This window comes from Panthera tigris, chromosome E2 (assembly GCF_018350195.1).
Source record: "Panthera tigris isolate Pti1 chromosome E2, P.tigris_Pti1_mat1.1, whole genome shotgun sequence".
Lineage (NCBI taxonomy): Eukaryota > Metazoa > Chordata > Mammalia > Carnivora > Felidae > Panthera > Panthera tigris.
Genome location: NC_056674.1, coordinates 6,528,556 through 6,555,182, shown reverse-complemented (window position 1 = coordinate 6,555,182; position 26,627 = coordinate 6,528,556). Strand labels below are relative to the sequence as shown.

At 48.3% G+C, this 26,627-nt stretch overlaps 1 protein-coding gene across 1 annotated transcript in view; it reads left to right on the top strand.

The window, feature by feature from the left end:
* Positions 1–20,313, top strand: part of PPP2R1A (protein phosphatase 2 scaffold subunit Aalpha) — a 37,483-nt gene extending 17,170 nt beyond the window's left edge. The window contains exons 3-15 of the mRNA XM_007074232.3: positions 61–161; positions 4,185–4,417; positions 5,318–5,465; positions 5,568–5,723; positions 7,693–7,807; positions 7,915–7,985; positions 8,424–8,558; positions 14,743–14,916; positions 15,196–15,256; positions 15,859–16,013; positions 16,996–17,138; positions 19,615–19,706; positions 19,860–20,313. Of these exons, the coding sequence (XP_007074294.1) occupies positions 61–161; positions 4,185–4,417; positions 5,318–5,465; positions 5,568–5,723; positions 7,693–7,807; positions 7,915–7,985; positions 8,424–8,558; positions 14,743–14,916; positions 15,196–15,256; positions 15,859–16,013; positions 16,996–17,138; positions 19,615–19,706; positions 19,860–19,876 (1,601 nt within the window). The 3' untranslated portion in view covers positions 19,877–20,313. The remainder of the gene's footprint in view (positions 1–60; positions 162–4,184; positions 4,418–5,317; positions 5,466–5,567; positions 5,724–7,692; positions 7,808–7,914; positions 7,986–8,423; positions 8,559–14,742; positions 14,917–15,195; positions 15,257–15,858; positions 16,014–16,995; positions 17,139–19,614; positions 19,707–19,859) is intronic.
* The last annotated feature ends 6,314 nt before the right edge of the window (positions 20,314–26,627 follow it).

Here is a 26,627-nt window from a genome sequence, read left to right as displayed (position 1 = left end):
CTGAGGCGCTGGGGTCAGACTTGGGGCGGGACTGTAACGGAGTCTGTCTTGGTTCCACAGACACCATCTACGATGAGGATGAGGTCCTCTTGGCCCTGGCGGAACAGCTGGGCACCTTCACCACTCTGGTGGGAGGCCCCGAGTACGTGCACTGCCTGCTGGTGAGTCTGGGAGGCAGGGTGGTCCCCTTGCCCTCCCCTTGGGATCAGACCCGTGGCCCTGGCAGGAGCAGGGTGGGAAGAATACAGCAGGGGCCGGGGGCCACCTTCTAGCAACAGGCAGGCTTTGGACATTCTCTCTAAAGCAGTAAGTCAGTAATGGCATTAAGTCAGCAGTACCCAAAACGCACTTGTTTGCCTTACTGTTAGCTGGACACTTGCCTGAGCAGTGGCAGGCCCCACCCTTGGAGACAATCTGAGTTCTGCCGCTTATTTGCTGTGTGACTTTTAAGAGTTACTTAACCTCTCTGCGTTATACTTTCTTTATCTATCAAATGGGAGTCCTTAAAACCTGTCTTTATAATTGATTTAAGCCCTTGGCATGTGGTAAGTACTATCAGGTGTTCACTGTCAGTGTCATTATGGTGTCCTGAGGTGATGTCCACCCTTTGGGGTAGGGACAGTTCCCTTTTTGTAGATGAGCCACTGGACACGCCAAGAGGTTAAGCATCTTGGCCAAGGCCTCACGGGTGTTAAGTGGCTGAGCTGGGATTTCAGGAACCTGCGTGAGCACCCCCGTGCTTGGTGGCATCTGGGGACACAGAAGGGGTTTAGATACTAATAGTAACTGCTGTTTGTGAGAAGAGAAGGGAGGACTCTGGTCCTGCGACCCGGGAGGGAGGATCCTTGGGGGGTTCCCAGTCCTTTGGTTCCCACCACCCCTCAGAGCCCTGGGCCACTGCTGCCCCCACCTCCACCCCACCCCCAGGAATTCTGTCTGTCATGGTTCGTAAAGACACAGTTGTATACTTGGGCATCTGCCCTTAATGATGTCTTAAATTTTTTATTAGCCTTTCTTCCTTTTAGTAGTGTATGCAATAATGGCACTACTTAAAACTGGGGAGTTTGGGATTTGAGCAGATGCAGTAATTTTTCTTCCAAGGAGAGGTACGTCTGAAGAAATTTGATAATTGTCATTAAATTTTGGTCTGTCAGCTTTCGTCTGTGTGTACGTGTATAATTTACGTGTATGTACACACAGAAAATTGTATGCGAATGAGGTCATTTCATACATTTTGCATGGATTAGTGTCGTTTAACAGGAACATGAGGAGGTCTGGGGACCAGCCTAAAAGGAGTCCCTTGAATTCCACGGAACTTTCTGCAACCCCTGGCAGTTTTTCTGAGGAGACAATGTATAGCTTTCAGCAGCGTCTGTGAGGACTTAGGAGCAGAAAACATGCACCCCATAGCTTCAACAAGGGGCGCAGGGCCCTCAGCTGGCATGGGCCTCCCCACTGGGGAGCAGGGCTGGAACCCTGAGGTTCTTTCCCTGCCATGTCAGGGTCATCCCATACTTCTTCTGGGAGAGAGTCACATGTCCTCTGGGGCTGCTGTTCTGGTGTTCACATGAGCTGGCAGGCATGTCCTCAGGGCCCTGGGCCGCAGAGCACTCAGAACCCCCAAGCACCAGCAAAGGCCAGTCAGGTCCAAATGCTGGTGCTCCTTGGTGCCTGCAGGTGCCTTCTGCACAGTCACCTGTCACCTCCCCTAGCGACCCTGGGAGATGCACGCTGGTGCTAGCCCCAGTTCACAGATGAGGAAACTGAGGCTCCAGGTCTGGTTAGGTGGATTGCCTGAGCTGAGAAGAGACAGAGTCAGGATTTGAACCTAGGCCCCTGCCTCTTAACCATTGCCACTCCTCTCTGCTACCCTACCGAGAGCTCCAAGGGCTCTCGGTTGCTCCACAGGCTGATTGGAGCTGCACAAGAGGGAAGCTGGGGGAGCTTAGAGCCCAGAGGAGGCTCCTAACCTGTTTCAGATGGGGTGGGGGAGCTGTCCAGGAAGTCCTCCTGGAGGAGGTGGCAGTGAGTCTGGATTTTGACAATTAAAGAGCGATGGAAAATGGCTGTTGTGCAGTTTGTTCATTCCACAAACATGAGTACCAACTATGGGTCCTGGGAACCCAGAGGTGTGTCCGAGCCCTTGTTCTCTGCAGAGGTGAAATGGAATTAATTTCACAGGGACCCGTGTAGTTATACACGAGGATTAATTCTGTATCATCAACTCTTAACCCTTTTGGATTTATGGGTCCCTTTGAAAATCCGATGAAAACTCTAGACCCTCCCATAAAAGTACAGTGATTTTAGGAGATTCACACCTCTCCTCTCCCCTGCATGTTCTCTGGATTTGAGAGCTCCACCCTCTCTACTTTGTAGAGAGGCCTCGCGGTACAGCTCATCATGGGAAAACATTGTCTGAGTTTCCTAACCACACACCTTCCTGGGCCCCAGGATATTCTTATGGTCTGATATTCTTACGGCCTGTGCTGGGCTAGGCCTCCTGAGTGATCCTGTTGTGGGTGGTCCAGACCTCGCTATGACAACCACTGCCTTCGGCAACCCACTGGGCAGAGACCCTTGCATGACATACGAACCGCCTGGCCTTGGTCCCCAGGCCTCTGTTCTAGTGATAGGTTTTTCTCTGAGTGGAACAGGTAAATACTGAACCCGGCAAATACTGATTGAGGACCTCCCATGTGCCAGCGGGGGGGGAGCAAGAAAACCAGGATAAGAGGAACCCAGCCCCTGCAGCAGCCCAGTGATACCTTCAGCCACGCTCTGAGCTGGTCCAGAACCAGAAACCCTGCGATAGCATGGCTTTATGACAGAGGCCACAGACTGGTGCCCCCCCAGGCTGGAACAGCATTACGTTTTCCTTTTGAATCATTGCTAATCTTCGTAAATGAGATTTTAAAATTTTTGTTTTTATTGTGGTAGAATATATATGAAATTTACAAATTTAGCCGTTTTTAACTGTACAGTTTTGTGGCATGGAATATATTCACATTGTGGTGCAGCCATCACCACCATCTGTCCTCTTCCAAAACTGAAATTGTCCCCATTAACCAGCATCTCCCCAAGTCCCCTCTTCCCCTGCCCCTGGGACCCTCCTTTGTACTTTCTGTCTCTATGAATCTGGTGACTCTAGGGTCTGCATATAAAGGAATCCTACAACACATGGCCTTTTCTGACTGCTCTATTTTGCTAGGCAGAAGGTCTTCAAGATTCATCCGTGGGGTACCATGTGTTGAATGAGATGTTTGACGTATAAACACCTGGCCCTTTCAGCTGCTTTTGGAGAACAATAGATATGCTTCTACCAGCTGTGTTTTCCTGCCAAGCTAGTTGATGAAGCCGCCCTCCCCAGCTCTGCTGCTTTCCCTCCTCCCGCCCATCATCTTTGCTCCTTATTTCATTCTGTTGCCTTCCTGGGCCCTGGAGGCATTTCCATTTATGATGTCTTCCTGACTTGGACATGTGTCCAAGTACACTTGTCCACACCTTTATTTGCACAGACTAGAGTCACTTAAGTCTCCCTTCATCTGGTCAGTAATTGCCAAGTTCCCACCCTATCCAAGGAGCTCTGCTGGGCTCTGGGGACATAAGGATGAGCCAGTCAGACATTCCTAAAGGAGCTTGCCCCCTCCAGGCTTTACGTTCCCGGGCCCAGGTTCCCCAGTGATGTGAGCTGTTGGGGGCAGTCGTCTAACAGAAACCACAGCCGTGCTTTCTACTTTGTGTCTGTGTAAGCTCAGGAGCCTGGTGGCCCGGTTTGGGTCCTGGCTTGTAGCTAGCACTAGCATGGGTAAGTGATTTAGCTTGTTGGTGCCTCAGTTTCCTCTTCTGTAAAATGAAGACAGTCATGGGACCTACTTCATGGGCTTCAGTGAGTTAGAGCCAGCATTGTCCCCTCCCCCCATCCTAAGTTGTGCGTTGCAATGGCCCTGTTTAGGACACCCAGCAAATAGACGTTCAATCAACATCTGTGACTATCCCTGCACTTTGAGAGCTAATGACAACTATGGCCACCTGCTCAGAAAGTGATGGGTATAAATATGAGGTCCGTGGCTTTCACCGAAGCACCTTCAAGGGCCTTGGAGGAGATGCGCGAGCGGCATGAGGCGGGGCTTGAGGCTGGGATGGTGGGGAGGGACCCTGCAGTGACCTTGTACTCTCTGCCACAGCCGCCCCTGGAGTCGCTGGCCACGGTGGAGGAGACAGTGGTGCGGGACAAAGCGGTGGAGTCTTTGCGGGCCATCTCACATGAACACTCGCCCTCTGACCTCGAGGCCCACTTCGTGCCGCTGGTGAAGCGGCTGGCGGGTGGTGACTGGTTCACCTCCCGCACCTCAGCATGTGGCCTCTTCTCTGTCTGCTACCCCCGTGTGTCCAGCGCCGTCAAGGCAGAACTTCGACAGTGAGTCCCAGCCTCGCCCTTAGCGTGGACCCCTTCTGTCAGCTCAGCCCCCCTCCCCCACCCGCCCCTGAGAGCTGGTGTCCCCAGGCCTGGTCTGGACACAGCCTCATGCTCACTTAGGAAATGGAGAAATGAGAGCTCCTTCCTCCCATTGGGTGTGTAAGGATTTACAAGAATTACCACGTACAAAGTGCTTAGAATGGAATCTGACTCATAAAAGCACTCCACCCGTGCTGTGTGATGCTGTCTTCGCCTGCCCTAGGTCCAGAGCCCTCATACATATGCTGGCTCAGTTTGGCTGCCTCCTCCACCCTCCTCCCTTAGTCTTGATACCCCAGAGAATTTCTTGTATGTAAGACTCTCCTGGAACAGTTCACAAAAATGCTTCTAATTGGGTTAAAATTTCCCATTACTATATGTTCCTGTCCTTGAGCAAGCTCAGGCCCTGAGCTCTTACATGACAGCATACTGATTTACAGCTAGCCACACGTGCTTCGTGTGTGTGTGTGTGTGTGTGTGTGTGTGTGTACGTGTGTACGCTTCCCCCATGCATCTCTAATTGGAGCAGTCGCTCCTGAAAAGTAAAACCTTTGAGGGACCCCTGACCAGCCTCTTAGCTCAACAACTTTATATGGTCATAATGATATAATCACCTTCCATGCACTGGAACTTAACTATGTGCAGACTGACCGCTCTGCTTTCACCCACATTATCATTTAAACTTATCACCCTGTGTGGTAGGAAGTATCGCCGTCAGCTCCATTTTGTAGGCCTGGGAACACTCGGGAGAGGGGTCCTGACTTGCCCGGGGTCATGCAGGCAAAGCCAGCTGCTGTTTTCACTGTATGCTGCTGTGAGATCTAGGGATTCCTCCTCCTGAGCCCCATTTCCAACCCCCAGGTACTTCCGGAACCTGTGCTCAGATGACACCCCCATGGTGCGGCGGGCCGCAGCCTCCAAGCTGGGGGAGTTTGCCAAGGTGCTGGAGCTGGACAACGTCAAGAGTGAGATCATCCCCATGTTTTCCAACCTGGCCTCTGACGAGCAGGTGGGTGCTCCCCAGCCTCCTCCCCCTCCAAACCGTGTCTACAAGGAAGCCCAGAGCTAATGGGTCTCTGCCTCCCTCTCCCTGTTCCAATCCTCTCCCCAGGACTCGGTGCGGCTGCTAGCGGTAGAGGCGTGTGTGAACATCGCCCAGCTCCTGCCCCAGGAGGATCTGGAGGCCCTGGTGATGCCCACCCTGCGCCAGGCTGCCGAGGACAAGTCCTGGCGTGTCCGGTACATGGTGGCCGACAAGTTCACAGAGGTGAGTGGGGACTGTTGACGTCTCACAGATGGGGAAACTGAGGCCCTCAGAGGGGAAGGAGCGGGGCCACATATAGGAGCTCGGGTTTTAGTTAAATCCAATGGAGTCATCAGGTATTTGAGCAGGAAGATCTCTGATCATCTGGCTGGGTCTCCTTTCACATGGCCAACCCGGGTTGAGCAATACTGGCAACTTGAAGTGCTGTGTTGGAAAGGATTCTGAAGCCAAGTTCAGGTTCTGTGGAGAGCCATAAGAGCAGAGAAACGGTAGTACCTGTGTACTCTTGACCTAATTGAACTCTGTCCTTTTAAAAAGGGAAGGCATAGCCTGTATTAGTTTTGGGGGCTGCCATAGCAAAGTACCACAGACAGGGCAGTACTTTATTCCCTCACTGTTCCTGGGTGCCGGAGGTTTGAAATCAAGGTGTCCTCTGGGGTGGTTAATCTGAGGCTTCTTTCCTCGGCTTGTAGATGGTCTTTTCCTGTGTCTTTGCATGGTCTCCCCGTTGTGCATGCCTGTGTCCTAACCTCCTCTTATAAGGATTCTGGTAATTTTGGATTAGGGCCACCTTAATAACCTCTTTAAAAATCCTGTCTTGAAATGCAGTCAACTTTCTGAGATAGTGAGGGGTTAGGACAGTTCAGCCCATAGCACAGCTCAAAACTTGGGTCAGAATGACCCCACTGGGCAGACAGAACAGGGACAAGATCCAGTGTCTCTGACTCTGAGGACAGTGCTCTTTCCATGGAGACCCAAGTTTGCTTTTCCCACCATCATGTTTGTTGACCACCAGCTCTTTTCTGGGTGCTGGGGATCCAGTGAATTCGCATTCCTGGCCTCCACGGGGCAGGCAGTCTGAAGGGGAAGGTCTACTGAGGTAGAGGGAAACGGTGCCCAGGCCGACAGACATGCATGAGGCACTGAGAATAGGAGGTGGTGCTGCAGCTGGTTCTAGAAGATGGGTGGGTGGGAGCTGGGATAGGAACTGTGTCCCAGCAAAAGGACAGCATGCGCACAGGGCCCTGGGAGGCCAGAGCCAGTGTGAGGGGCAGCATTTGGGACTCACTCTTGGGGGCCCCATGTGAGGGAAAGCCAGAGAGAGGCTCAGGGTCTGACCTTGGGTGCACTCCACCCCATGGCTCCCCGTTCCTGTAAGTGTGTTTGTGGAAGGACTGGGAGCCTCCAGATAATATTTCCCGGGACCATCCATGTTCCCCGTGAAAATGTTAGCACGTGGCCACACCCTGGAGGCTCAGCACCATGGTTAAAGACAATTCTGTCCTTGGCTTCTGGACAGCATGAACTGGATCACACTGGGTTTTAGATAAAAGCTCAGCAAAGGCAGGGATCTTAACACTGTTTGAGCAGCGCTTGGCCTGCAAGAGATCCTCAGTAAATACCTGTTACGTGGAGAAGAGGCAACGTTTGTTCCAGGTAGCATTAGGCCCTTCAGAGTTTTTGTCTGTCCCTCTCTTGGTCATGAACTGTCCTGCTTCCTCCTAGGGCTTCAAGAGTCAGGGGATAGGCAGGGCCTAGCAGGCCTTCTTCCCCCTTAATGTGTATACATTTATTTTCATTAGAAAAATAATTCATCTTCTGGTAATTTGAAAAACACAGAGGAATATAAATTAAAAAGCAAGAGCCATCACATGACTGGAATGTTTTTTGGTGGGGGGAGAAAACCCCACCCCAAATAGCTTGAGTGGTAGAGATGTGTTACCATTCTTAATGCAGACAACAGCGCTATGCCATAGGTAGTCTCATGGCCCTCATTTTGCTTTTAAGGAAACGGGCTCAGAGAGGCTTGGAGACTTGGCCCGGCTCACCCTGTGGTGCTGGGATTAGATCTCAGCAGTGATTCTAAGGGCGCACTCTTACCCTCACTTCTGGTGCCTTGAACTTTGATTCTGGTCTCAATTGCCCAGAGTACCTGCCCAGCTGTCTCACAGCCCCTGCTTTCTGTCTGCAGCTCCAGAAAGCAGTGGGGCCTGAGATCACCAAGACAGACCTGGTCCCCGCCTTCCAGAACCTGATGAAAGACTGTGAGGCCGAGGTGAGGGCCGCAGCCTCCCACAAGGTCAAAGGTTGGTGCTGGCGACCAGAACACAGCAAATGGATGGGTGTCTGAGGGGTTTGAGGTAGAACCAGATGTCAGGTTTCACCTTCTTCTGCCTCCCTTCTTCTTCCACAGAATTCTGTGAAAATCTCTCAGCCGACTGTCGGGAGAATGTGATCATGACACAGATACTACCCTGCATCAAGGTAATGCAGTTTGGTGGGAGGATTAGGGGAGATCTGAGTCTGCTAAAGGGATGGAGATGGGGCTTTATGGACATCCAGACGCAGATAGTCCCCAGCCTTCTGGGGCCAGGCAGACTTGGGTTGGAAGCAGTTGGGTTTCCTGAGTGCAGGCAGAATCTGAAGCTTGGGGCCGAGCTTGGAGGTGGGGGTGCTTCCTCTCAAAAGTCCCAAGAGCCTTGGGATTGGGTGGAGGCTACTGGGAACATGGAACTCCAAGCAGGTGGGACAGGTGAGAAACTGCCGTGTACCTTTGGGCCCTAAACCGTCCCTGCTCCATGCGGGAGATGGGCAAAAGCAGGCCATGGCTCAGGCCTCTTAGGAAGTGGGAGTCTGCTTGGCCATTTGCTGCTGCGGGGGTTGTCCTGATCCTGTGGCTCCCCTTTCCCTATTCCCCCCCAGGAGCTGGTGTCAGACGCCAACCAACACGTGAAGTCAGCCTTGGCCTCCGTCATCATGGGCCTCTCCCCCATCCTGGGCAAAGACAATACCATTGAGCACCTCTTGCCCCTCTTCCTGGCTCAGCTGAAGGATGAGGTAATGGTGCGGGGAAGGCTCTGAACTCTGTATTGGCAGAGGTGACAGGTGGGTCAGCTGCTTTCCTAGATTGGTCTGGAATCTCCTAGAATCTCAACAGACACCCAGGTCCCAAATGAGTTGGATATTGGTGGGCACAACGGAGTGTGTGTTCACTCATTCACTTATTAGGCAATGTTTTGCACACCCTTGCTCTGTGCTAATTCTTTCTCTGGGGATCAGGGACACCAAAAGAGACTAAGACAGTTTCACTCCTCAGAGACCTTCAGAGACTGACAGTGGAGAGAGGGAGATGGGCAATCCCATGATCGCATAGGTGCTGTGATAAGTTCTTGTCTTTTAGGATTTAGGCAAAGATGCCGTAATAAAGACCCCCAAATACAGTGGCTTATGTAAGATAATTTTCTTACAACAGTTCAGAGCTAGGTGGGTCCTACATGAGGGGTTACCTCTGCTGACCTCCACACTCTCTGGGTCTGAGGCAGCTGCTCCAATCTTCACCATCCCCAGCCAGGATGAAGGCAGAAGGTATTAGACAACAGGAAATGTGTGGTCCTTGTAAGAGGGCACCCACCAGTCTGTTCCACGCCCCACTGGCCAGAGCCAGTCATTTGACCACACCTTGCCATTCATTTGGGCTGGAATACAGAAGATGAGAGTGCCAGGCGGGGGCTAGACAGGTTGTGGGGTGACAGCCAGGGAAGGAGTTTGGACTTGAACTATGGGCATCACAGATGTGGGTGCCAGAAAGGAACCCTGAGGCTACTGTCAAAGAAAGATTGCAGCATGGAGGCCAGAAGAGGTGCAGGGAGACCAGACTGGTGGGAGAGGCGGTGTGGCTACAGAGATGGGGAAGGTCTATGAGGAGCGGGGATGGTTTGCAGCCTCCCTGGTTCCTGTCATGGTGGTGACCAGGCAGACGGTGAGACTCTTTAGTGCTTTGTGACTTCCTCGTTGCCAAAGGCCTCCGTCTCCCTCTCTCCCTGCCCTCCCCGCCCTTCCCCCAGCACACACAGTGCTAGGAAATCGCATCAGATTTGAGTCCCCTGCCACTCCCCCAAAATATCACGTTATTAAATTCTGCTATGATGGGATAATCTCTCAGCCCCAGAATTACAAATCAAATTTGTACAAATTACAAATTCAACAAATCTTGTGTTGAAGGCTGTGCACCTGCTAAAGAAAAGCTTAATAATCTTACTGTTGATCATTTATTTGTGTCACTTGTTACAGTTCAAACCAGAATTCATTTTTATAATGACTCAAATTTTATGACCTAAGTGAAGTGCTTCACACACACGTTTTCTTTTATAAGCATGCTTTTTGTAGCTATAGCTTGTTACAAATATAGTTTGTATTTGCTTGTGATGCTTAAGTGGAGACAGCTTGGCTGGTGAGCGTTGGCTTCTGTGTCCTTTTAACACCTCACCAGGGTCTCGAGGAGCATTTTGCTTCCTGGCATCAAAGGGAGCTCCACATTCAGCTTGCGTGTGGAGGTGAGCCCACATGTGCTACAGCAGTGCCACAGCTAGGGCCGGTTTCTGCACCGGCTTCGCCTTCAGCAAGCGCTACGTGATGGTCCTGTTCCTGCAGCCGTAGTGCGCCCCAGGGCAGCTTCTCCTGCAAAGAAGACAAGACCCATCATGGTTTTCTTTGTCTTTTTCCTTTTTATTTTTTTTAAATATTTATTTAATTTTGAGAGGGAGGGAGAGAGCATGAATGAGAATCCCAAGCAGACTCTGCACTAACAGACCAACATGGGGCTCGAACCCACCAACTGTGAGATCATGGCCTGAGCTGAGACTGAGTCAGACTCTTAAAACCGACTGAACCATCCAGGTGCCCTGACCCATCATGGCTTTCTTGGTGTGCGATACTCATCTGGCTTGTATCTGGAATTTCAATTCTAGACCTGTAAACTTTACATTTCATACTTGATAAGATTTATAAACTTACCCAAATAAAAAGGGCCTTTTTCTGGGTATGCCTAAACAGAGGTTTTTAAATGGTTTAAGCCGTCGTATTTGTATCTTCTCTTGTGTTCAGGACACTGGCTTGTGCAGCAGGGGCTCAGAGATGCCCTCCCAGGACCTGGGCAGGCGCTAGCCCTGTACAGTCCAGACCTGCTGAGTTAACCCTTCACTGCACACACTCACTTGGTTTATTGGTTCATTTCTACACCTTGTTTTTTTGTTTGCTTGTGTTTTAACAAGGAAATAGTTTTTTGCCATCTCCGAGGGTAAGTGGTGTCTGTGGGAAAGCCTTCACCTGAGAAAGGCCTCTCTTGTCTCTGGTCTCTGGCTGACACGGAGTCTCAGAATTGTACCTGACCTTTTCGGATGCCCCAGCGAGGGTTGCTCTTGAGCTGTGGCCCGGAGTTGTTCTTCTGGGCTTTCTGAGATGGCAGGTGCTCCACATCAGGGAATGACGTGGCAGCCAGGGGAAGGAAGCCTGTTGACAGATGAGGCTTAGCTCGGCTCCTGTGCTGCTGCAGAGCCCAAAGCCAGTTAGACGGTGTGCTTTGTTGGGGGCCCATTTCTTCCTTGTCTCCAGAGGTGAGACTCCCAAGTAGGCACACACCGTATTTTTCCATCCTTAGAATTGTGTATGGCTAACCTTCGGAGAAAGGAAATCGGCCCATTCACTGTGAGGATATTTCCGTTCACATCCCTGGATAAGTGCTAACTCCCCTAATTTTTCATCGTGTTTGAAAACTGAGGCCAGACTCCTCACATGGGTCTCTGCTCAGTACGGGAAGGCCATCACAGTGGTTTTATATGCATTTCAAATGTCTTTTATTCAAATGAGCCGTCAATCCAGTTAGTTTTCAGTTTATTCAAAGAAGAAATTTCCCTCTCTTTTGGGTGTTACAGATGCCTTCATTCCAAGTGGGGAAATGCACAAGGCTCTCTCCTCTCCCTTCCCAGCCCTGACTCTGACCGCATCTTGGTCTGCTCAGTTGACTTGAATCATCCTCATTACTTTCCCCTGGAGTAGATTGTGACTCATGCATGTCTACACTAACGCGCTTTTCTAACCTGGGGTTAGGATGGCAGACAGGGCAGCTCCCGCTCCGGGAATCTTTCTTAGGAAAAGAAAGAAGAACAGGTATAGTCTCTCATGTAAGTTCAGGCTTTTAGACAACCGTCACAGGAGAAGGACACCAACAGGGTGGATAGCACTGGAATAGTTCCTTCCTCAGCATCCTTGGCTCTAGAAAGAACTGAATTAATACCTTGTAGGGAGGGAAATGGTGTTGGTTCTGAGAGTTCTTTGGCCGTTGGACTGGCCGGCCAGAAACTGGCTGTCTTCTGTTCCTAAATGAGACCTTACAGTGTTTGATAAAGAAAAGATGTGCTCGTAGGCAGGGCCTCCGGGGATTCTACTCTGGAGGTGCCGGCCAAGCCATGCTGTCCTCACAGTAGTGGCCGTACCCGTCACGGCCGCTGCGTCTACGTCCCCACCTCCATGCTCAGGGTCAGCGATAGGCTAGAACAGCCCTCTGCCCAGAAGAGCTGTCACACTTGTGGTTGCTGTTGATCAAAGTGAATGGATAAAGTCAGTGAGGGAACAGGTGCACAGGAGACCCGGGACGAGCCCCCAGATGTCCTCTCCTTGCAGTCCTATGGACGGCACTTAAATCTCCCACAAGTGACGTGTGACCGCATGTTGCCAACCAAGGAAGCTCACTGAGCCTTGGTTTCCAGGGATTTTATAGAGGGGTTGGTCACATAGCCAAGGAATGGAGCTGCCTGCATGGCTGACCTCAGTTACTCTGTATCCAGCCCCTCCAGAGGTCAAGTTGGTACCTCATGGCCCACGGCCCTCCCTGTAAGTCATGTTGTTAGAGTTGTCTGTCCGGCATGGCCCAAGCTTCCCAGGTGACCACAAAGACGCTCTCATCAGACAGGATATTCTCCCAGGAGCTGGTCAGGGGCCCAACCCTTGTTTGGAACATGCCTAATTGGATCTGGATCGACCTGGATCTTCGGAGTTAAACCCATTATGGCACTGCGTACTTGTTTACTTGGTTTGTTGATTCGTTTCTTACTTGGTTCAGGTTACAAAGAACTACTTGTGACGATTGCCATCTGGGAACATACGATTTGGAACAAGGTTCCAGTAGGGCTTCTGTTTTTTGTTTTTGTTTTTTAAATTTGCAAATTTTTTTTCTTTTCAAATTTCTATATAAATTCTAGTTAGTTAACATATAGTGCAATATTAGTTTCAGGAATAGAATGCAGTGATTCATCACTTGCATATGGCACCTGGTGCTCATCACAGGTGCCCATCCCCCCACCGACCTCTTTCCATCAACCCTCAGTTTGAGTCTCTCATGGTTTGTTTCCCTCTCTCTTTTCTTCCCTCCCATATGTTCATCTTTGTTTTTGTTTTTTTAATTTTTTGTAACATTTGTCTATTTTTGAGAGAGAGAGACACACACACAGCATGAGTTGGGGAGGGGCAGAGAGAGAAGGAGACATAATCTGTAGCCGGCTCCAGGCTCTGAGCTGTCAGCACAGAGCCTGACATGGGGCTCGAACTCACAAACCATGAGATAATGACCTGAGCCACAGTTGGACATTTAACCAACTGAGTCATCCTGGCACCCCCATCTGTTTTGTTTCTTAAATTCCACATATAAGTGAAATGGTACAGTATTTGTCTTTCTCTTGACTAACTTCTTTCACTTAGCATAATACACTCTAGCTCCATCCACATTGTTGCAAATGGCCAGATTTCATTCTTTTTCATGGCCAAGTAATATTCCATCTATATTTATATGCCACATCTTCTTTATCCTTCCATCAGTTAATGGACATTTGAGCTCTTTCCATACTTTGGCTATTGTTGACAATGTTGCTGTAAACATCGGGGTGCATACACCCCTTCGAATCTGTATTTTTGTATACTTTGGATAAATACCTAGTAGTGCAATTGCTGGGTCATGGGGTAGTTCTATTTGTAACTTTCTGAGGAACCTCCATACTGTTCTCCACAGTGGCTGCACCAGCTTGCATTTCCACCAACAGCGCGAGAGGGTTCCCTTTTTTCCACATCCTCGCCAACATCTGTTTCTTATGTTGTTAATGTGAGCCATTCTGACAGGTGTGAGGTGGTATCTCATCGTGGTTTTGATTTGTATTTCCCTGATGATGAGTGCTGTTGAGCATCTTTTTGTGTGTCTATTGGCCACCTGGATGTCTTCTTTAGAAAAGTGTCTCTTCATGTCTTCTGCCCATTTCTTCACTGGATTATTTGTTCTTTGGGTTTTGGGCTTGATAAGTTCTTAATAGATTTTGGATCCTAACCCTTTATCTGATATATCATTTGCAAATATCTTCTCTCATTCTACAGGCTGCCTTTTAGTTTTGTTGACTGTTTCCTTTGCTGTGCAGACTTTTGTCTCGATGAAGTCTAAGTAGTTCATTTTTGCTTCTGTTTTGATTAATGAGAACTGTGTTTATGTGCCTTTTCTTTTAAGTTGTTCTCCTCCTTTAGGGAAGTTGGTGGGGTACATGTGTTTGTGTCTGTGTATCTCATAATGCATATGTGCATGTACTTACATAGTAAGTCAGCGCTCATAATATCGGTAGTCAACAGGCAGCTGAAAGTGCATTCCTTCAGCAGAAGTGTATTGAGTGCCTGCTAAGGGCCAGAGACTCTGCCGGGTCCTGGAGACATAAGGATGAATGAGACTTCCTCCTTACAGAGCTCAAAGACTAGTGGGAAGAATAGAAGTCATAGAAGTGATACTAATGAGCTCCCGCACATCACGCCTCTTGTGGATCAGACACCAGCAGGCACTTTAATGGTCTCAACCACCCTCGAGGCAAGATGTATGTTTCCCTGTCACAGATTAGTATCCAGGGAGGCCCTGTCCCTTGCTGCCGGGCTCACAGCTGCCACACAGCAGAATGGGAATGTTATCACGTCTGTTCTTTCCAGAGCACCATATTTTTGCAGTAATTGCTGCCAGTTCTTCAGAACAGCTAAGCATCTCTTATGCTCTGTGGTGAGATTCAAAAAGCTGCTCACGTAATGTGCTTGCTGAGGAGGAGCTGGACAGGGCAGTAGCAGGCCCTCGGGAGGTGGTGTGGCTTCTAGGGAGTTGATGCTGTGCGGCTCTGTGAGCTGTCTTCTGGGCCAGGTGCATCCTCTTAGACCCCCATCCTCCCCTCAGTGCCCGGAGGTGAGGCTGAACATTATCTCCAACCTGGACTGCGTGAACGAGGTCATTGGCATCCGACAGCTGTCCCAGTCCCTGCTGCCCGCCATCGTGGAGCTGGCTGAAGACGCCAAGTGGCGGGTGCGGCTGGCCATCATCGAGTATATGCCCCTGCTAGCCGGACAGCTGGTGAGTGAGGCGGCCTGGAGTCAGGCCATGTTGTGTTCAGCATGTCCAGGGCTCTCACAGTGTCACCAAGGCCCCCGAGGGCTGTCTGGGGAGTAGGACGAAGGGGCATGGGAAATGGGGCTGTAAAGGTGAAGAGACTTCAGTTAGAACAGAGAAGGGAAGGGAGTCCCCCAGGGGAAGCTGAGGAGTATCCGATGTGTTTGGGTGGGTGTGTTTCCCTGTGTATCACTGGAAACTCCCCAGTCTCCTTTGATTCCTTCTCTTTTTTTTCTCCTGCAGGGGGTAGAGTTTTTTGATGAGAAGCTCAACTCCTTGTGCATGGCATGGCTTGTGGATCATGGTGAGTCCCTCTGGCAGGTGGGGGAGGATGTTGGCCCTCCAGGAAGGATGGACTCGGCATTGACTGGGGCTTGCAGGGGTGTGGAGTCACTGCCCCAGGCCATCTGCCGCTTATGTGGACCAGCTCCCTTTTTAGAATCCTGGATAAGGGCAGGGTGGGAAGGGAAACAGAGCAGATCACCCAAGGGCGGCCTGGCCCAGTGCAGTGTAGAGAGTGCCAGGGCAGCTGGGCAGGTAACTCGGGCTGGAATCCTGCCCCTGGCTGTGGAAACTCCGAGCACACTCCTCTGTGAAACGGGTGAGAACTGCTCATTGTTTTCACCGAGGTAAAAGTGTTTGTTTGTTTCACTGCCATTCCAAGTATTAGTTACTAAATAATTTGCTTAGGCATATCAGTTTACCCATCTGTAAAAAGGTCGGTAGTGGAAGCTGTGTCTTGGAGCTGTTGGGAAGATACTGCACGAAAAGGAACCGCACTTTAGCAAGTAGCACAGGCTTTGCTTCACCTGCAGCCCGGCACCCAGGGCTGCCTGGTCAGCAGTAGCAAGGGACTGCTCCCTGCCCGCTCAGCCCTTCACCTTCTGAATCCCCGACCTTTTGCAGTCTATGCCATCCGTGAGGCGGCCACCAGCAACCTGAAGAAGCTGGTGGAGAAGTTTGGGAAGGAGTGGGCCCATGCCACTATCATCCCCAAGGTCTTAGCCATGTCTGGGGACCCCAACTACCTGCACCGCATGACTACACTCTTCTGCATCAATGTGAGTGCCCCCACCTGCCCGCTGGCCTGTCCCCCAGGGAACCGAGCGTACCTGGGAGAGGAGGGATGGCCGGGGTCCTTGGGAAGACATCTGGCTCGGGAGTGGGGATGTGGTAGAGTTGGGGGCGGGGAGGAGGGCAGGGATGGGTCCCTGGGGAACTACAGGCCAGGGGTAGGGACCTGCATGGGGGAAACCCAGGACTGGGGAGGTTTGGCCTGCTGAGCAGTGACTGCCAAACCTTTCGGAGCATCCCTCTTGTTGTCTATAAAGTATATGTGTATATTTACATATGATACATTGTTTATGTGTGCAAGCTCTAGAGTCAGACCTACTCATTAATTCTAGTTCTGCCATAGATTAGTCATAGGCCTTGGGACATTTCCCAACTGCTCAGTGTTTCAGTTTCCTTACCAATAAAGCACTCATCCTGTTAATCACGATACCTTACTCAGGAGGTTGTAAAGATTAATCTGGCCATACACGCACAGGGCTTAGAACAGTTGTGTTATGTGGAGCAAGGGCTCCTTTCTAGTCACTTAAATAAACCATCCACATAGCTAGAAATTAAAAGATAGAATTTAACAACCTATAAATATAACTGAGTGTTCTGATGATTTCTTCCCGCATCTCACTTTGGAAGCCGTCACACTAAGGAAAACATCCTGGGGTTAGGAATCCAGGCCCATCCCCAGAAGATAAAGGGAAGTCTGAGGATGGGCAGATGGGACCAGGACAGTCTGAGTGAGGGTTTCCAGGATAGGGAGACAGTGGTATTAAGGTGTTAGGAGGGCGTTAGTAGAGGTGGCAGCCTCAGGAGAATAAACTGTTCCAGAGTGAGTGAACCTGGGCTCAGAGGCCCCCATGTTGCTCAGCGACACGCTCAGACGTGGTGATCACTGAGGTGGCCTGCTCAGAGGAAGGAGGAAACGGGAGTTAGCCATGAGCTTTGTGTAATCACCTCTCTGTCACTCACCGCCCCCAGGTGCTGTCTGAGGTGTGTGGGCAGGACATTACCACCAAGCACATGCTGCCTACAGTTCTGCGTATGGCTGGGGATCCTGTCGCCAATGTCCGCTTCAATGTGGCCAAGTCCCTACAGAAGATAGGGCCTATCCTGGACAACAGGTGAGGTCTGGACCCTCCTTCACACACCGGCGGGGCTGATTCTAGGCATCTTAATCTTTGACCTTTGAAGTTGGAACCTAGGGTTGGAGACCCAGCGTGGCTCTTGCTGTGTAAGCCTGCCTGGCCGGTCTCTTCATATTCCCAAGGTCTTAGTTTCCTCAGATGTGGAATGAGAGTTCCCATGGCCCACCTCATAGTGGGAGGGAGGCAGTAGGATGGCACTTGTGTATATACTGGTAGCAACAGGGAAGAAAATGAAATTAGCAAGTTTTAATTATTTTTGAATGTGTGTGTATGTGTATTATTATTGCATCAAACCCATCAGATACCAAGGAATAAATTTAATAAAAGATGTAGAACATTTTTAGTGAAAACTATAGAACATTGCTTTGAGAAATTAAAGATTCACTTAATATTCTTGGATGGAATTGTTCCCCAAATTTATGTGTAGATTCAGTATAATCTCAGTCAATCTTAGCAGGTTCTTTATTGAAAAATTGACAAGTTGATTCTGGAATTAACAGAAACGAAAAGGTCTGGAGTAGCAAAAGTGGTCCCAAAAAAGAAAAAAGTTGGAAGACTTCTAATACCAGATACCAAGACTTACGATACCATGGTAATTAAAAAGTGAGGTGTTGGCACAATAATGTAGCCCAATGACCCAGAATCAAGGGCACAGAAACAGACCTGTGTGTATGTAACAGTAGGTGCTACTGCAGTTGAGGAGTGAAATGTAGGTATTTTCATAGACAGCCCAGTCAGTTGGATATGCATGGGGGGCGGGGGCGGGTTCCCACTTCAGTGTGTAAGCGAATTAGAGGTAATCGACCATAATCAGAAAAATAAAAAAGATTTTAGAAGAAAATTTGGGACAAGATCTTTAAGACTTAACAAAGATTTATTAAATTGCTCAGATTTGTTAAATAGCTCACCAGGGGAAAAGGTTGGTGAGTTCTTGATTGAAAAGAACTTCAGCGAAAGAGAACATTATGAGGGGCCCCTGGGTGGCTCAGTTGGTTAAGCGTCCAACTGTTGACTTTGGCTCAGGTCATGATCTCAGGGTCGTGAGATCCAGTCCCATGTCGGGCTCTGCGCTGGGTGTGGAACCTGCCTAAGAGTCTCTCCCTCTCCCTCTCCCCCTCCCCCACTGCCCATGCCCCCTCTCTCTCAAAGAAAAGAAACACATTATGAGAGTAAAATGGCAAGCCACTGATTGGGAGCATTGGGGGTAATACGTATTTCTGACTAAGGATGGACTCATCCAGACTACTTTCCTACTAATCAATAAGACAAACCCCCAAGAGAGATATGGGCAAAACCGACTTGAAGACGCACTTCTGAAAGAAGATCTCCTTGTAGCCATTAATATGTGACAGGGTGCTCAACATCATCAGCCATCAGGAAATTGCAAATGAAAATACACCCCAGAATGGCTTAACCTGAAAACAATTCGGGGTCATTCGGCGTTTGTAGAATGGCTGGAACTCTCATACACAGCAGGTGAGGCCGTGAGTGGCATATAGGTGCAGTCACTCTGAAAACTGGTAGAATCTAGTGGAGCTAAGTGTAAGTACACTGTGAGCCAGCACAGCACTTCCATTCCTGGAGAAACGAGTGCTTGTTGGTAGCAAAAGGACGTTCGTGGTAGCTTTATTCATATTAGCCACGGAGTGGAAACACTCCCAAGTGCCCACCGGCAGTGCAGTGGATACAATCGTGGTTTGTTCATACTGTGCGAGACTGTATTGAGCAATGAAGACGTCTGCTCTACTTAACACAGGTGATTCTCACCAGCGTCATGTTGAGTGAGAAGCCGGACGCAGGGAAACAGTGTGTGATTCCACTTCTGTCAAGTTCAAAAATAGGCAAAACAGATCTAGATGATAGAAGAGAGAATGGTAGTTGTGTGGGGCAAAGGAACGGTTCTGTTGACTGGAAGGGGACATGCCTTCATTTCCCCAAACACTTGACTTGCCGTGTGGGTGCATTTCCCAGGGGCCCTTACTGGAGAGTAGATACCTCCCCCTTGGCTCCTATTGGGCCAGGTACTTCTCCTTCAGCACTTGATATGTCTCTGTTAATTATCGTCAGTTTGGTCTGTGTCTTCCTCCTCGCCCCAGCCCTTGCCACGGGCAAGGCTCAGGTGTCGGATTTACCACTCTGCTCACACCTAATGCATAGTAGGCCTCAGTAAATATGTTAAATGAAGACATCCATTTGCTGAGCCTCTGAGACTTGTGGGTCCTGTGATTCTCTGCCCCACTTTCCCAGACTGACTGACCTCCCTTTGTCTGTTCCGGACCCCCAAGACCTCTGTCCTAGTTTGTTAGACTTCCAGCCCGCGAAGTCATTTCATCTCTGGGCACACGTGCGTGTCTGTATCTGAACCCCTCCTTGCCCAGAAACCCTCTGCCTCCCTCACGCCCCCAGCCTAGCTTGCCTCACCCCTTCCCTCGCCTTTCCTTTCTCCTTCCAGCACACTGCAGAGTGAAGTCAAGCCCATCCTAGAGAAGCTGACCCAGGACCAGGATGTGGATGTCAAGTACTTCGCCCAGGAGGCTCTGACTGGTGAGGCGTGAACTCAGACACCCCGGCGGGAGGGTGGTGTACAAGGACGAGCCTAGGCCTGAGAACAGCAGCTCCTGGGAGGGAGAGATGCAGAGCAGCTGGGGGCAGAGGGCCAGCTGTGGTTCTGACTCCCTCCTGTTCCTGTTCCCCCAGTTCTGTCTCTCGCCTGATGCTGGAAGAGGAGCCAACGCCGGCCTCTGGTGTTCACCCTCCCCCCCAAGTCCCTCCCTCAGGGAGACGGTGGGGGGCCTTTGGCTGTCACTCCCTGTGCATGGCCTGACCCCAGGCCCCTTCCCTCAGCACGGCTCTTCCTCTCCCCAGCCTGGGAATCCGACTTCTTGCTGTCCACCTCCCGAGGGGCTTGGGGAGCACAAGGTGGGACGGGGCAGTGACCCTGGGAGGAAGGGGCCACTTCCATCCACAGAGATGTGAGTGTCCAGGGTCACTGGCTCCGGCTGCTGTAATGGGGACCCCCCACCCCATCTTCTCCACCTCCTTTCTCCCTTCCTCTCCCCACCCCCTTCAGTGGTTTTTTTGTGTGTCGACTGTGCCGTTTTTATTTTGTTCCTTTTTTCCCTTTTCACAGAGAAATAAAGGTCTAGAAATAGCTGGTCCTCTGGTTTTAGTCACTAGCATGGAGGAGGGGTGCCACACCAAGGCCGTGCTTTCTCCCACTCTCTTTGGGGAAGACCTAATTATTGGGCTTGGGATTTCTCTGGGGAACCACCAGGAGTATAGCTGGCCTGCAGGGTAGAGAGGGTCCATGAGGTGTCTCTGGCCAGCACAGGCCTGGCTGCAGCTTAGTCTCACAGACATCAGCCAAGTATGTGGTGGTTCATAGCAGGTGCCTTGGAGCCAGACTGCCTGGGTCCAGATCCCAGTTCTTTTAGAAATGGCTGTGTGACCTTGATTGAGTAGGTTACCCAGTTTCCCCAAGCTCAGTTTTGTACTTTGTAAAATGGGGAAAACGGTAGAGTCGAGATTGCAGTGTGAAGACTAAGTAAGTTCATATATGTCAAGTGGGTAACCGCGCGTAGCACGTGAGAAGCTATGCCTTGCTGGAGAGCCCCCTGTGGGTCAGGCCCTGCTGCTGAGGAAGCCCCAGGGCTGTCACAGGGAATGAATGGGAAGGGTACCGGCAGGATGGAGCCCGTTGTCCCTCAATACCAGTTCTTCCCATTTCTTCACTAATAGAGACACTCTGCTTTGTAGCTGGGCACGTCTGCCTGGATTCAAGGCGTTTTCCAGGTCTCTTGACATTCGAAGTGGCATTGTGACTAAATTCTGCCCAATAACATGTGAACAGAAGCGGTGTGTGCAGCTTCTAGGAAGTGTTCCCCAGGAGGAGCTATGCACCCACTGCTTTTCCTCCTTCCTGCATTTTAGACTATAGATCAGATGACTGGAGTGGGAGCAGCCATCTCGGGCCAGTAAGCCCAGCAAGGTAGCAGAACAAGAGGAGCCTGGGTCCCTGATGCTGTGACAGCCCACACCAGTGTGGGTTACTTGGGGGAGTTAAACTGTTTGAGTCACTGTTCATTTGGGGTTTCATCACTCACTTGCAGGTCACCAAATTCTAACTGATGCAGGGGCCAAAGAGCCCCGGAGAGAGGAACAGGAGACTTAGTGGATGGTGGTACGTGTAAGGTTTCACAGAGGACGCGATACTGAGTGAAATTTTGCTCAGCAGGGTGGACGGGAAATTGGCACTGGGTGGCAGAGCGATTTCACCAGCTCAGCCCTCGTGTTACTGAGTCTCTACTGTTAGGCCCAACTGCGCCCTGGGGGATGAGGGTGAAGGAAACCGTTCCACCCGTTTTTGACTTACGTTGGTTTCATAAGGGAAGGGTCTGTGGCTTACATTCAGGCCCCACACTGCACTCAACACAAATGTACCTTTCCTGGGGTATAAATATTTGAAGGACTGACTGAATGAAGAATTGATGAAGTTGGGGGTGGGGCAGTGTGGTCACTTTCAGCATGATGAACGTTCAAGTTCAGTAGGCAGTCTACCACTGATTGTTGAAAGAACATTCAGATGGGTGCTGCGTGGTGTTTCATCTACATTTTACTGTGTAACAACCCACCCGCAGAACTTGGTGATTGAAAACAATGAAAATGTATTCCTCATCATTCTGCAGTCTGGGCTCAGGTCAGTGGGAAGCTTCCTCCATATGGTATCTGCTGGAGTTGGAATGTTCAGGATGAGTTTGTCACTCCCATGTCTGGGAGTACCACCTCATCCGAGGCCTGTTACAGCACTGTGACCTCTCCAGGGTGGCTGGACCTCTTTATCTGATGGCTTATGGTTCCAAAGCAGCTTCCAAGAGAACGAGTCCCAGTTTACTCGCTTTCAAACCTCTGCTCGCATCACAAACCAAAACAAGTCACATGGTGGAGCTCAGAGTCTGTGTGGGGAGGGACCTCGCAAGATGTGAAAACCTGGAGGGTATGGTTCACTGGGGGCTGCCAGTAATAGTCTCCGACACATGGTCCAGAGAGAAACTTCGAGTTCCATCTTAGCTCTGTTAGAGGCGGGTGGAGGCATCAACAGCATAAGGTGAGGCTGATGGCAGAGTGTATAGAGCATTTGGAGAAAGCCGAAGATGTAAACTTTATCCTGGAAGCTGAAAGCAGCCACAGGGATTTTGGTAAAGGAGTGACAGCATCAGAATTAAAGGGGGTGGGAGGACCTGGAGGATATGGTCTAAGCAAGAGAGGAGTTTTGAGCTGGAGCAGGTACCGTGCGGTTGGGGAGGTTGTGGGTAAAAAGGGAAGCGAAGCTTCTCAAGGGGACAGATTGAGACTGGGTAACACTTGGATCTGGGAGTAAAGGGAAGGATGCAGTCATCTTGGCAACCAGCGTTCAAGCCTTCTGAGACCACCTGCTCTTCTCTGAGAAACCGTCTCGGTTCCTGCAAAGCTACACGTGCTTCAACATCGCCAACCTTTTGCGCGTAACACGAACCTCTACCTGGAAAGCTTTCCCTCCTCACTCCTCAGGAAACAGAAGTAATTCAGTGTGGAGAGTGGGAAAACAAGTGGGGAGTGGCACTGGGGAGAAGTATGTGGGGGCAGATTTTGAAGAGCCCTCAAATACAGTGAAGGGATTGATTGTGACCCTGAGGGACAAGATCCAGCAAGATTTAGGGGAGATCCTTCTGGGGTCAAATGAGGCCATGGGGCCAGAGAGGAGGCTGGGATGATGGTCCTAGGGGGCAAGGGCAGGGCCTCAGTGGGGGCTGTGGCTGAGGAGAGCAGATTGAGGAGGTAGACTTGAGGCCACTTCTGCTTTTCAAATGCACAGGGAAGTTACACAAGATGAAGCTGGAAGGAAGGCCCTGTCCCCATCCTGTTCTCAGATCTAATCAAAATTTAAAGCCTCAGCGTGTGCATTGTCATCGGCCCTCCTGTCTAAGGAAATCCCTGCTCCAACCACTCCCTTTAGTCCTTCTCTGTGCAGCTGTGTTTTTCAGATGACGACGAAACAGACCCAGAGTGTTTTGGGTGTCTGATGTGGGCTCTTATGGACATACCAGATCAGAACTCCACAAATCTCTCCCAGAAGGAGAAGTGCCTTAATTTCTTCTAGTAGCCCAAGATCCTTTTAGGTCCTAGCCAAGGAGGAAAGCTGGCCCTATAAGCTAGGCGAGAAGAAGCAGAGCATGGCTGGCACTATAGGAAATAGGGTCCTGGTCTCTTAACCATGATGCAAAATCTAGAAATCCACGGTAAGCTTTTTAATGAGTTATTGGGGGCAAAACCTGATCTCTCCTGAACTACTATAGTCTAAACAAAGCCTAACTTTAGAGCTTTTATTCCTCTTACGTAGAATATACATCACAGCAGAAATCTCTATATCAGGAATATATGGAATGCATTTGATGGGTAATCAAGAGTATCCACAAAAGTCCAGGCCCAGATGGCTTGAGTAAATTCTACCAAAACATTTAAAGCATTAATACCAATTTTTCACAAACTCTTCGCAAAAGTAATAGTACTTCCAACTCATTTCGAAGCCAACGTTACCTTGATACTAAAACCAGACAACACCAGAAGAAAACCACAGACCAATATCCTTCATGAACATAGATACGAAAAACCTCTACTAAATACTAGCAACCCAAATCCATCAGTACACAGAATTAGGCACCATGATCAAATGAAATTTATCCCAGTCATGCAACGTTAATTTAACATCAGAAAAATCAATAAAAGATAAAAACCATGTGATCATCGATGGTGAAAAAACATTTGGCAAAATCCAACATGCTTTCATAATAAAATCATTCAACAAATGAAATAGAAGGGAACTTCCTTAACCTGATAAAAGGTATCTACAAAAACCTGCAACTAATGTAATGGTGAAAGACTGGATGCTTACCACATAAGATCATGAACAAGACAAAAATATCCACTCTTGCCACTTCTTTTCAACCTTGTGATAACAGCTCAGAGTAATGAGGCAAGAAAAATGAAAAGGCATGCAGATTGGAAAAGAAGAAGTAGAACTGTATTTGCAGATGATATGACCTTGTATAGGAAATCCTAAGAAATCCACTAAAAAAAAAAGGGTCTAATAAACAAGTTCAGCAAGATTGCAGTATGCAAGATAGGTACACGGGAATAATTTGTATATCTGTACATTGGCAGATAAATGTTGGTATGGATGAGATACTGGACTCATATACTGCTGATGGGAATGTAAATGGTATAGTCACTTTGGAAAACAATGTGTTGGTCCCACAGAGTTACCATTTTGCCCACTCATTCCACTCCTAGGTATATACCCAAGAGAATTGAAAATATACGTCCTTACAAGAACTTATACGCAAATACTGGTAACAACATTCTTGGCAATAGCCTGAATGTGGAAACCACCCAAATGTCCATCAACTGATGAATGGACAAATGAAATGTAGTGTGTCCATATAATGGATAGGAGTCAGCCATAGAATGAATGAAGTATTGATAATTGCTACAACATGGGTGAATTTTGGAAACATGTCAGGTGAAAGCAGCCAGACATAAGAGGCTGAATATTGTAGGATTGTTTTACTTGTACCTTTGGTGTCATTTCTAAGAAATCATTGCCAAATCTAATGTCATGAAGGTTTTGACCTATATTATCTCCTAAGAGTTTTACAGTTTTAGCTCTTACATTTAGGTCTTTGTTTCATGTTGAGTTAATTTTTGTATATGGCGTTAAGTAGGGATCCAACTTTTTTTTTTTTTTTTTTGCCTGTGGGTATTCAGTTTTCCTAGTACCATTTGTTGAATGGTCTTGGCACTCAAAAATCATTTGACCATAAATGCCAGTACCATGATATTTTGATTACAGTAGCCTTGTTTTCAAATCAGGAAAGTGAGTCCTAGCTTTGTTCTTTGTTTTGGTTTTTAGGGGCCCTTGAGATTCCATAGGAAGTTTGGGATGGGTTTTTCTTTTTCTGCAAAAAACATCATTGAGGTTTTGATAGGGATTGCATTGAATCTGTAGATGGCTTTGGGTCATAGTGACATTTTAGCAATAGTAAGTCTTCCATTCCATGAACAGGGAATACATTTCCATTTATTTAGGTCTTTAATTTCTTTCAGAAATGTTTAGTAGCTTTCATTGTAGAAATCTTTCACCTTAATTAAATAAGGTTAATTCCTTATTTTATTTTTTTATGCTCTTATAAATGAAATTGTTTTTGTAATCTTTTCAGATTGTTCATTGCTAGTATAGAGAAATGCAACTGATTTTTCTGTTGACATTTTATTTTGCTACTTTGCTGAATTCATTTATTCTAACACTTTTATTCTGGAATTTTTAGGCTTTTCTACATAGAAGATCATATCATCTGCAAACAGATAATTTCACTTTGTCCTTTCCAATTTGGATGCCTTTTTTTTTCTTGCAGATTTATTCTGGTTACTATATTTATCATTATATATTGAATAGAAGTGGTGAGAGTGGGCACCATTGTTAATCTCAGGAAAAGCTTCGGCTGTAACTCTTAAGTATGAGTTTTACAGTTGTGGGCATATTATATATGAAGAAGTATATATGGTTGTGGGCATATTATATATGACCTTTATTTTGTTGAGGTACATTCCTTCTATACTCAATTTGTTGAGAGTTTTCATTATGAAAAGATACTGAGTTTTAGGTGCTTTCTGCAACTATTGAGATGATTCTATAATTTTTATTCTTCATTCTGTTAATGTGGTCTGTCACATTTATTGATTTGCATATGTTGGACCATCCTTACATCCCAAGGATAAATCTTATTTGATTGTGATGTATGGAACTTTTAATATGCTATTGAAATTGGTTTGCTAGTTGGTTGTTGAGGATTTTTGCATCAATATTCATCAGGTATATTGACCTGTAGTTTTGTTTCCTTGTAGTGTCCTTCTCTGACTTTGGTATCAGGGTCTTGTGGACCTTGTAAAATGAGTTTAGGAGTATTCCCTCCTCTTCAACTTTTTGGAAGAGTTTTAGAAGGGCTGTTGTTAATTCTTCTTTAAATGTTTGGTGGAATTGACCTGTGAAATGAACTGGACCTGAGCTTTTCTTTGTTGGGTTTTTGATTCCTTATTCAGTCTCCTTATTATTGGTCTGTTCAGATTTCTGTATCTTCAGTATCCAGGAATGGTAGGTTGTATGTATATAGGAATTTATCTGTCTTCTAGATTATCCAGTTTATTAGCATATTATTTTGCATAGTAGTTTCTTATGATCCTTTGTATTTATGTGGAATCAGTTAAAATGTTTCCTCTTTCATTTACAATTTTTCTGAGTCTCTTTCTTGATTTGTCTAGTTAACAATTTGTCAGTTTTCTTTTTTAAAGGAACCAATCCTTAGTTTCACTGATTTTCTTTTGTCCATCTTGTCTCTATTACACTTTTTTCTGCTCTGATCTTTATTATTTTCT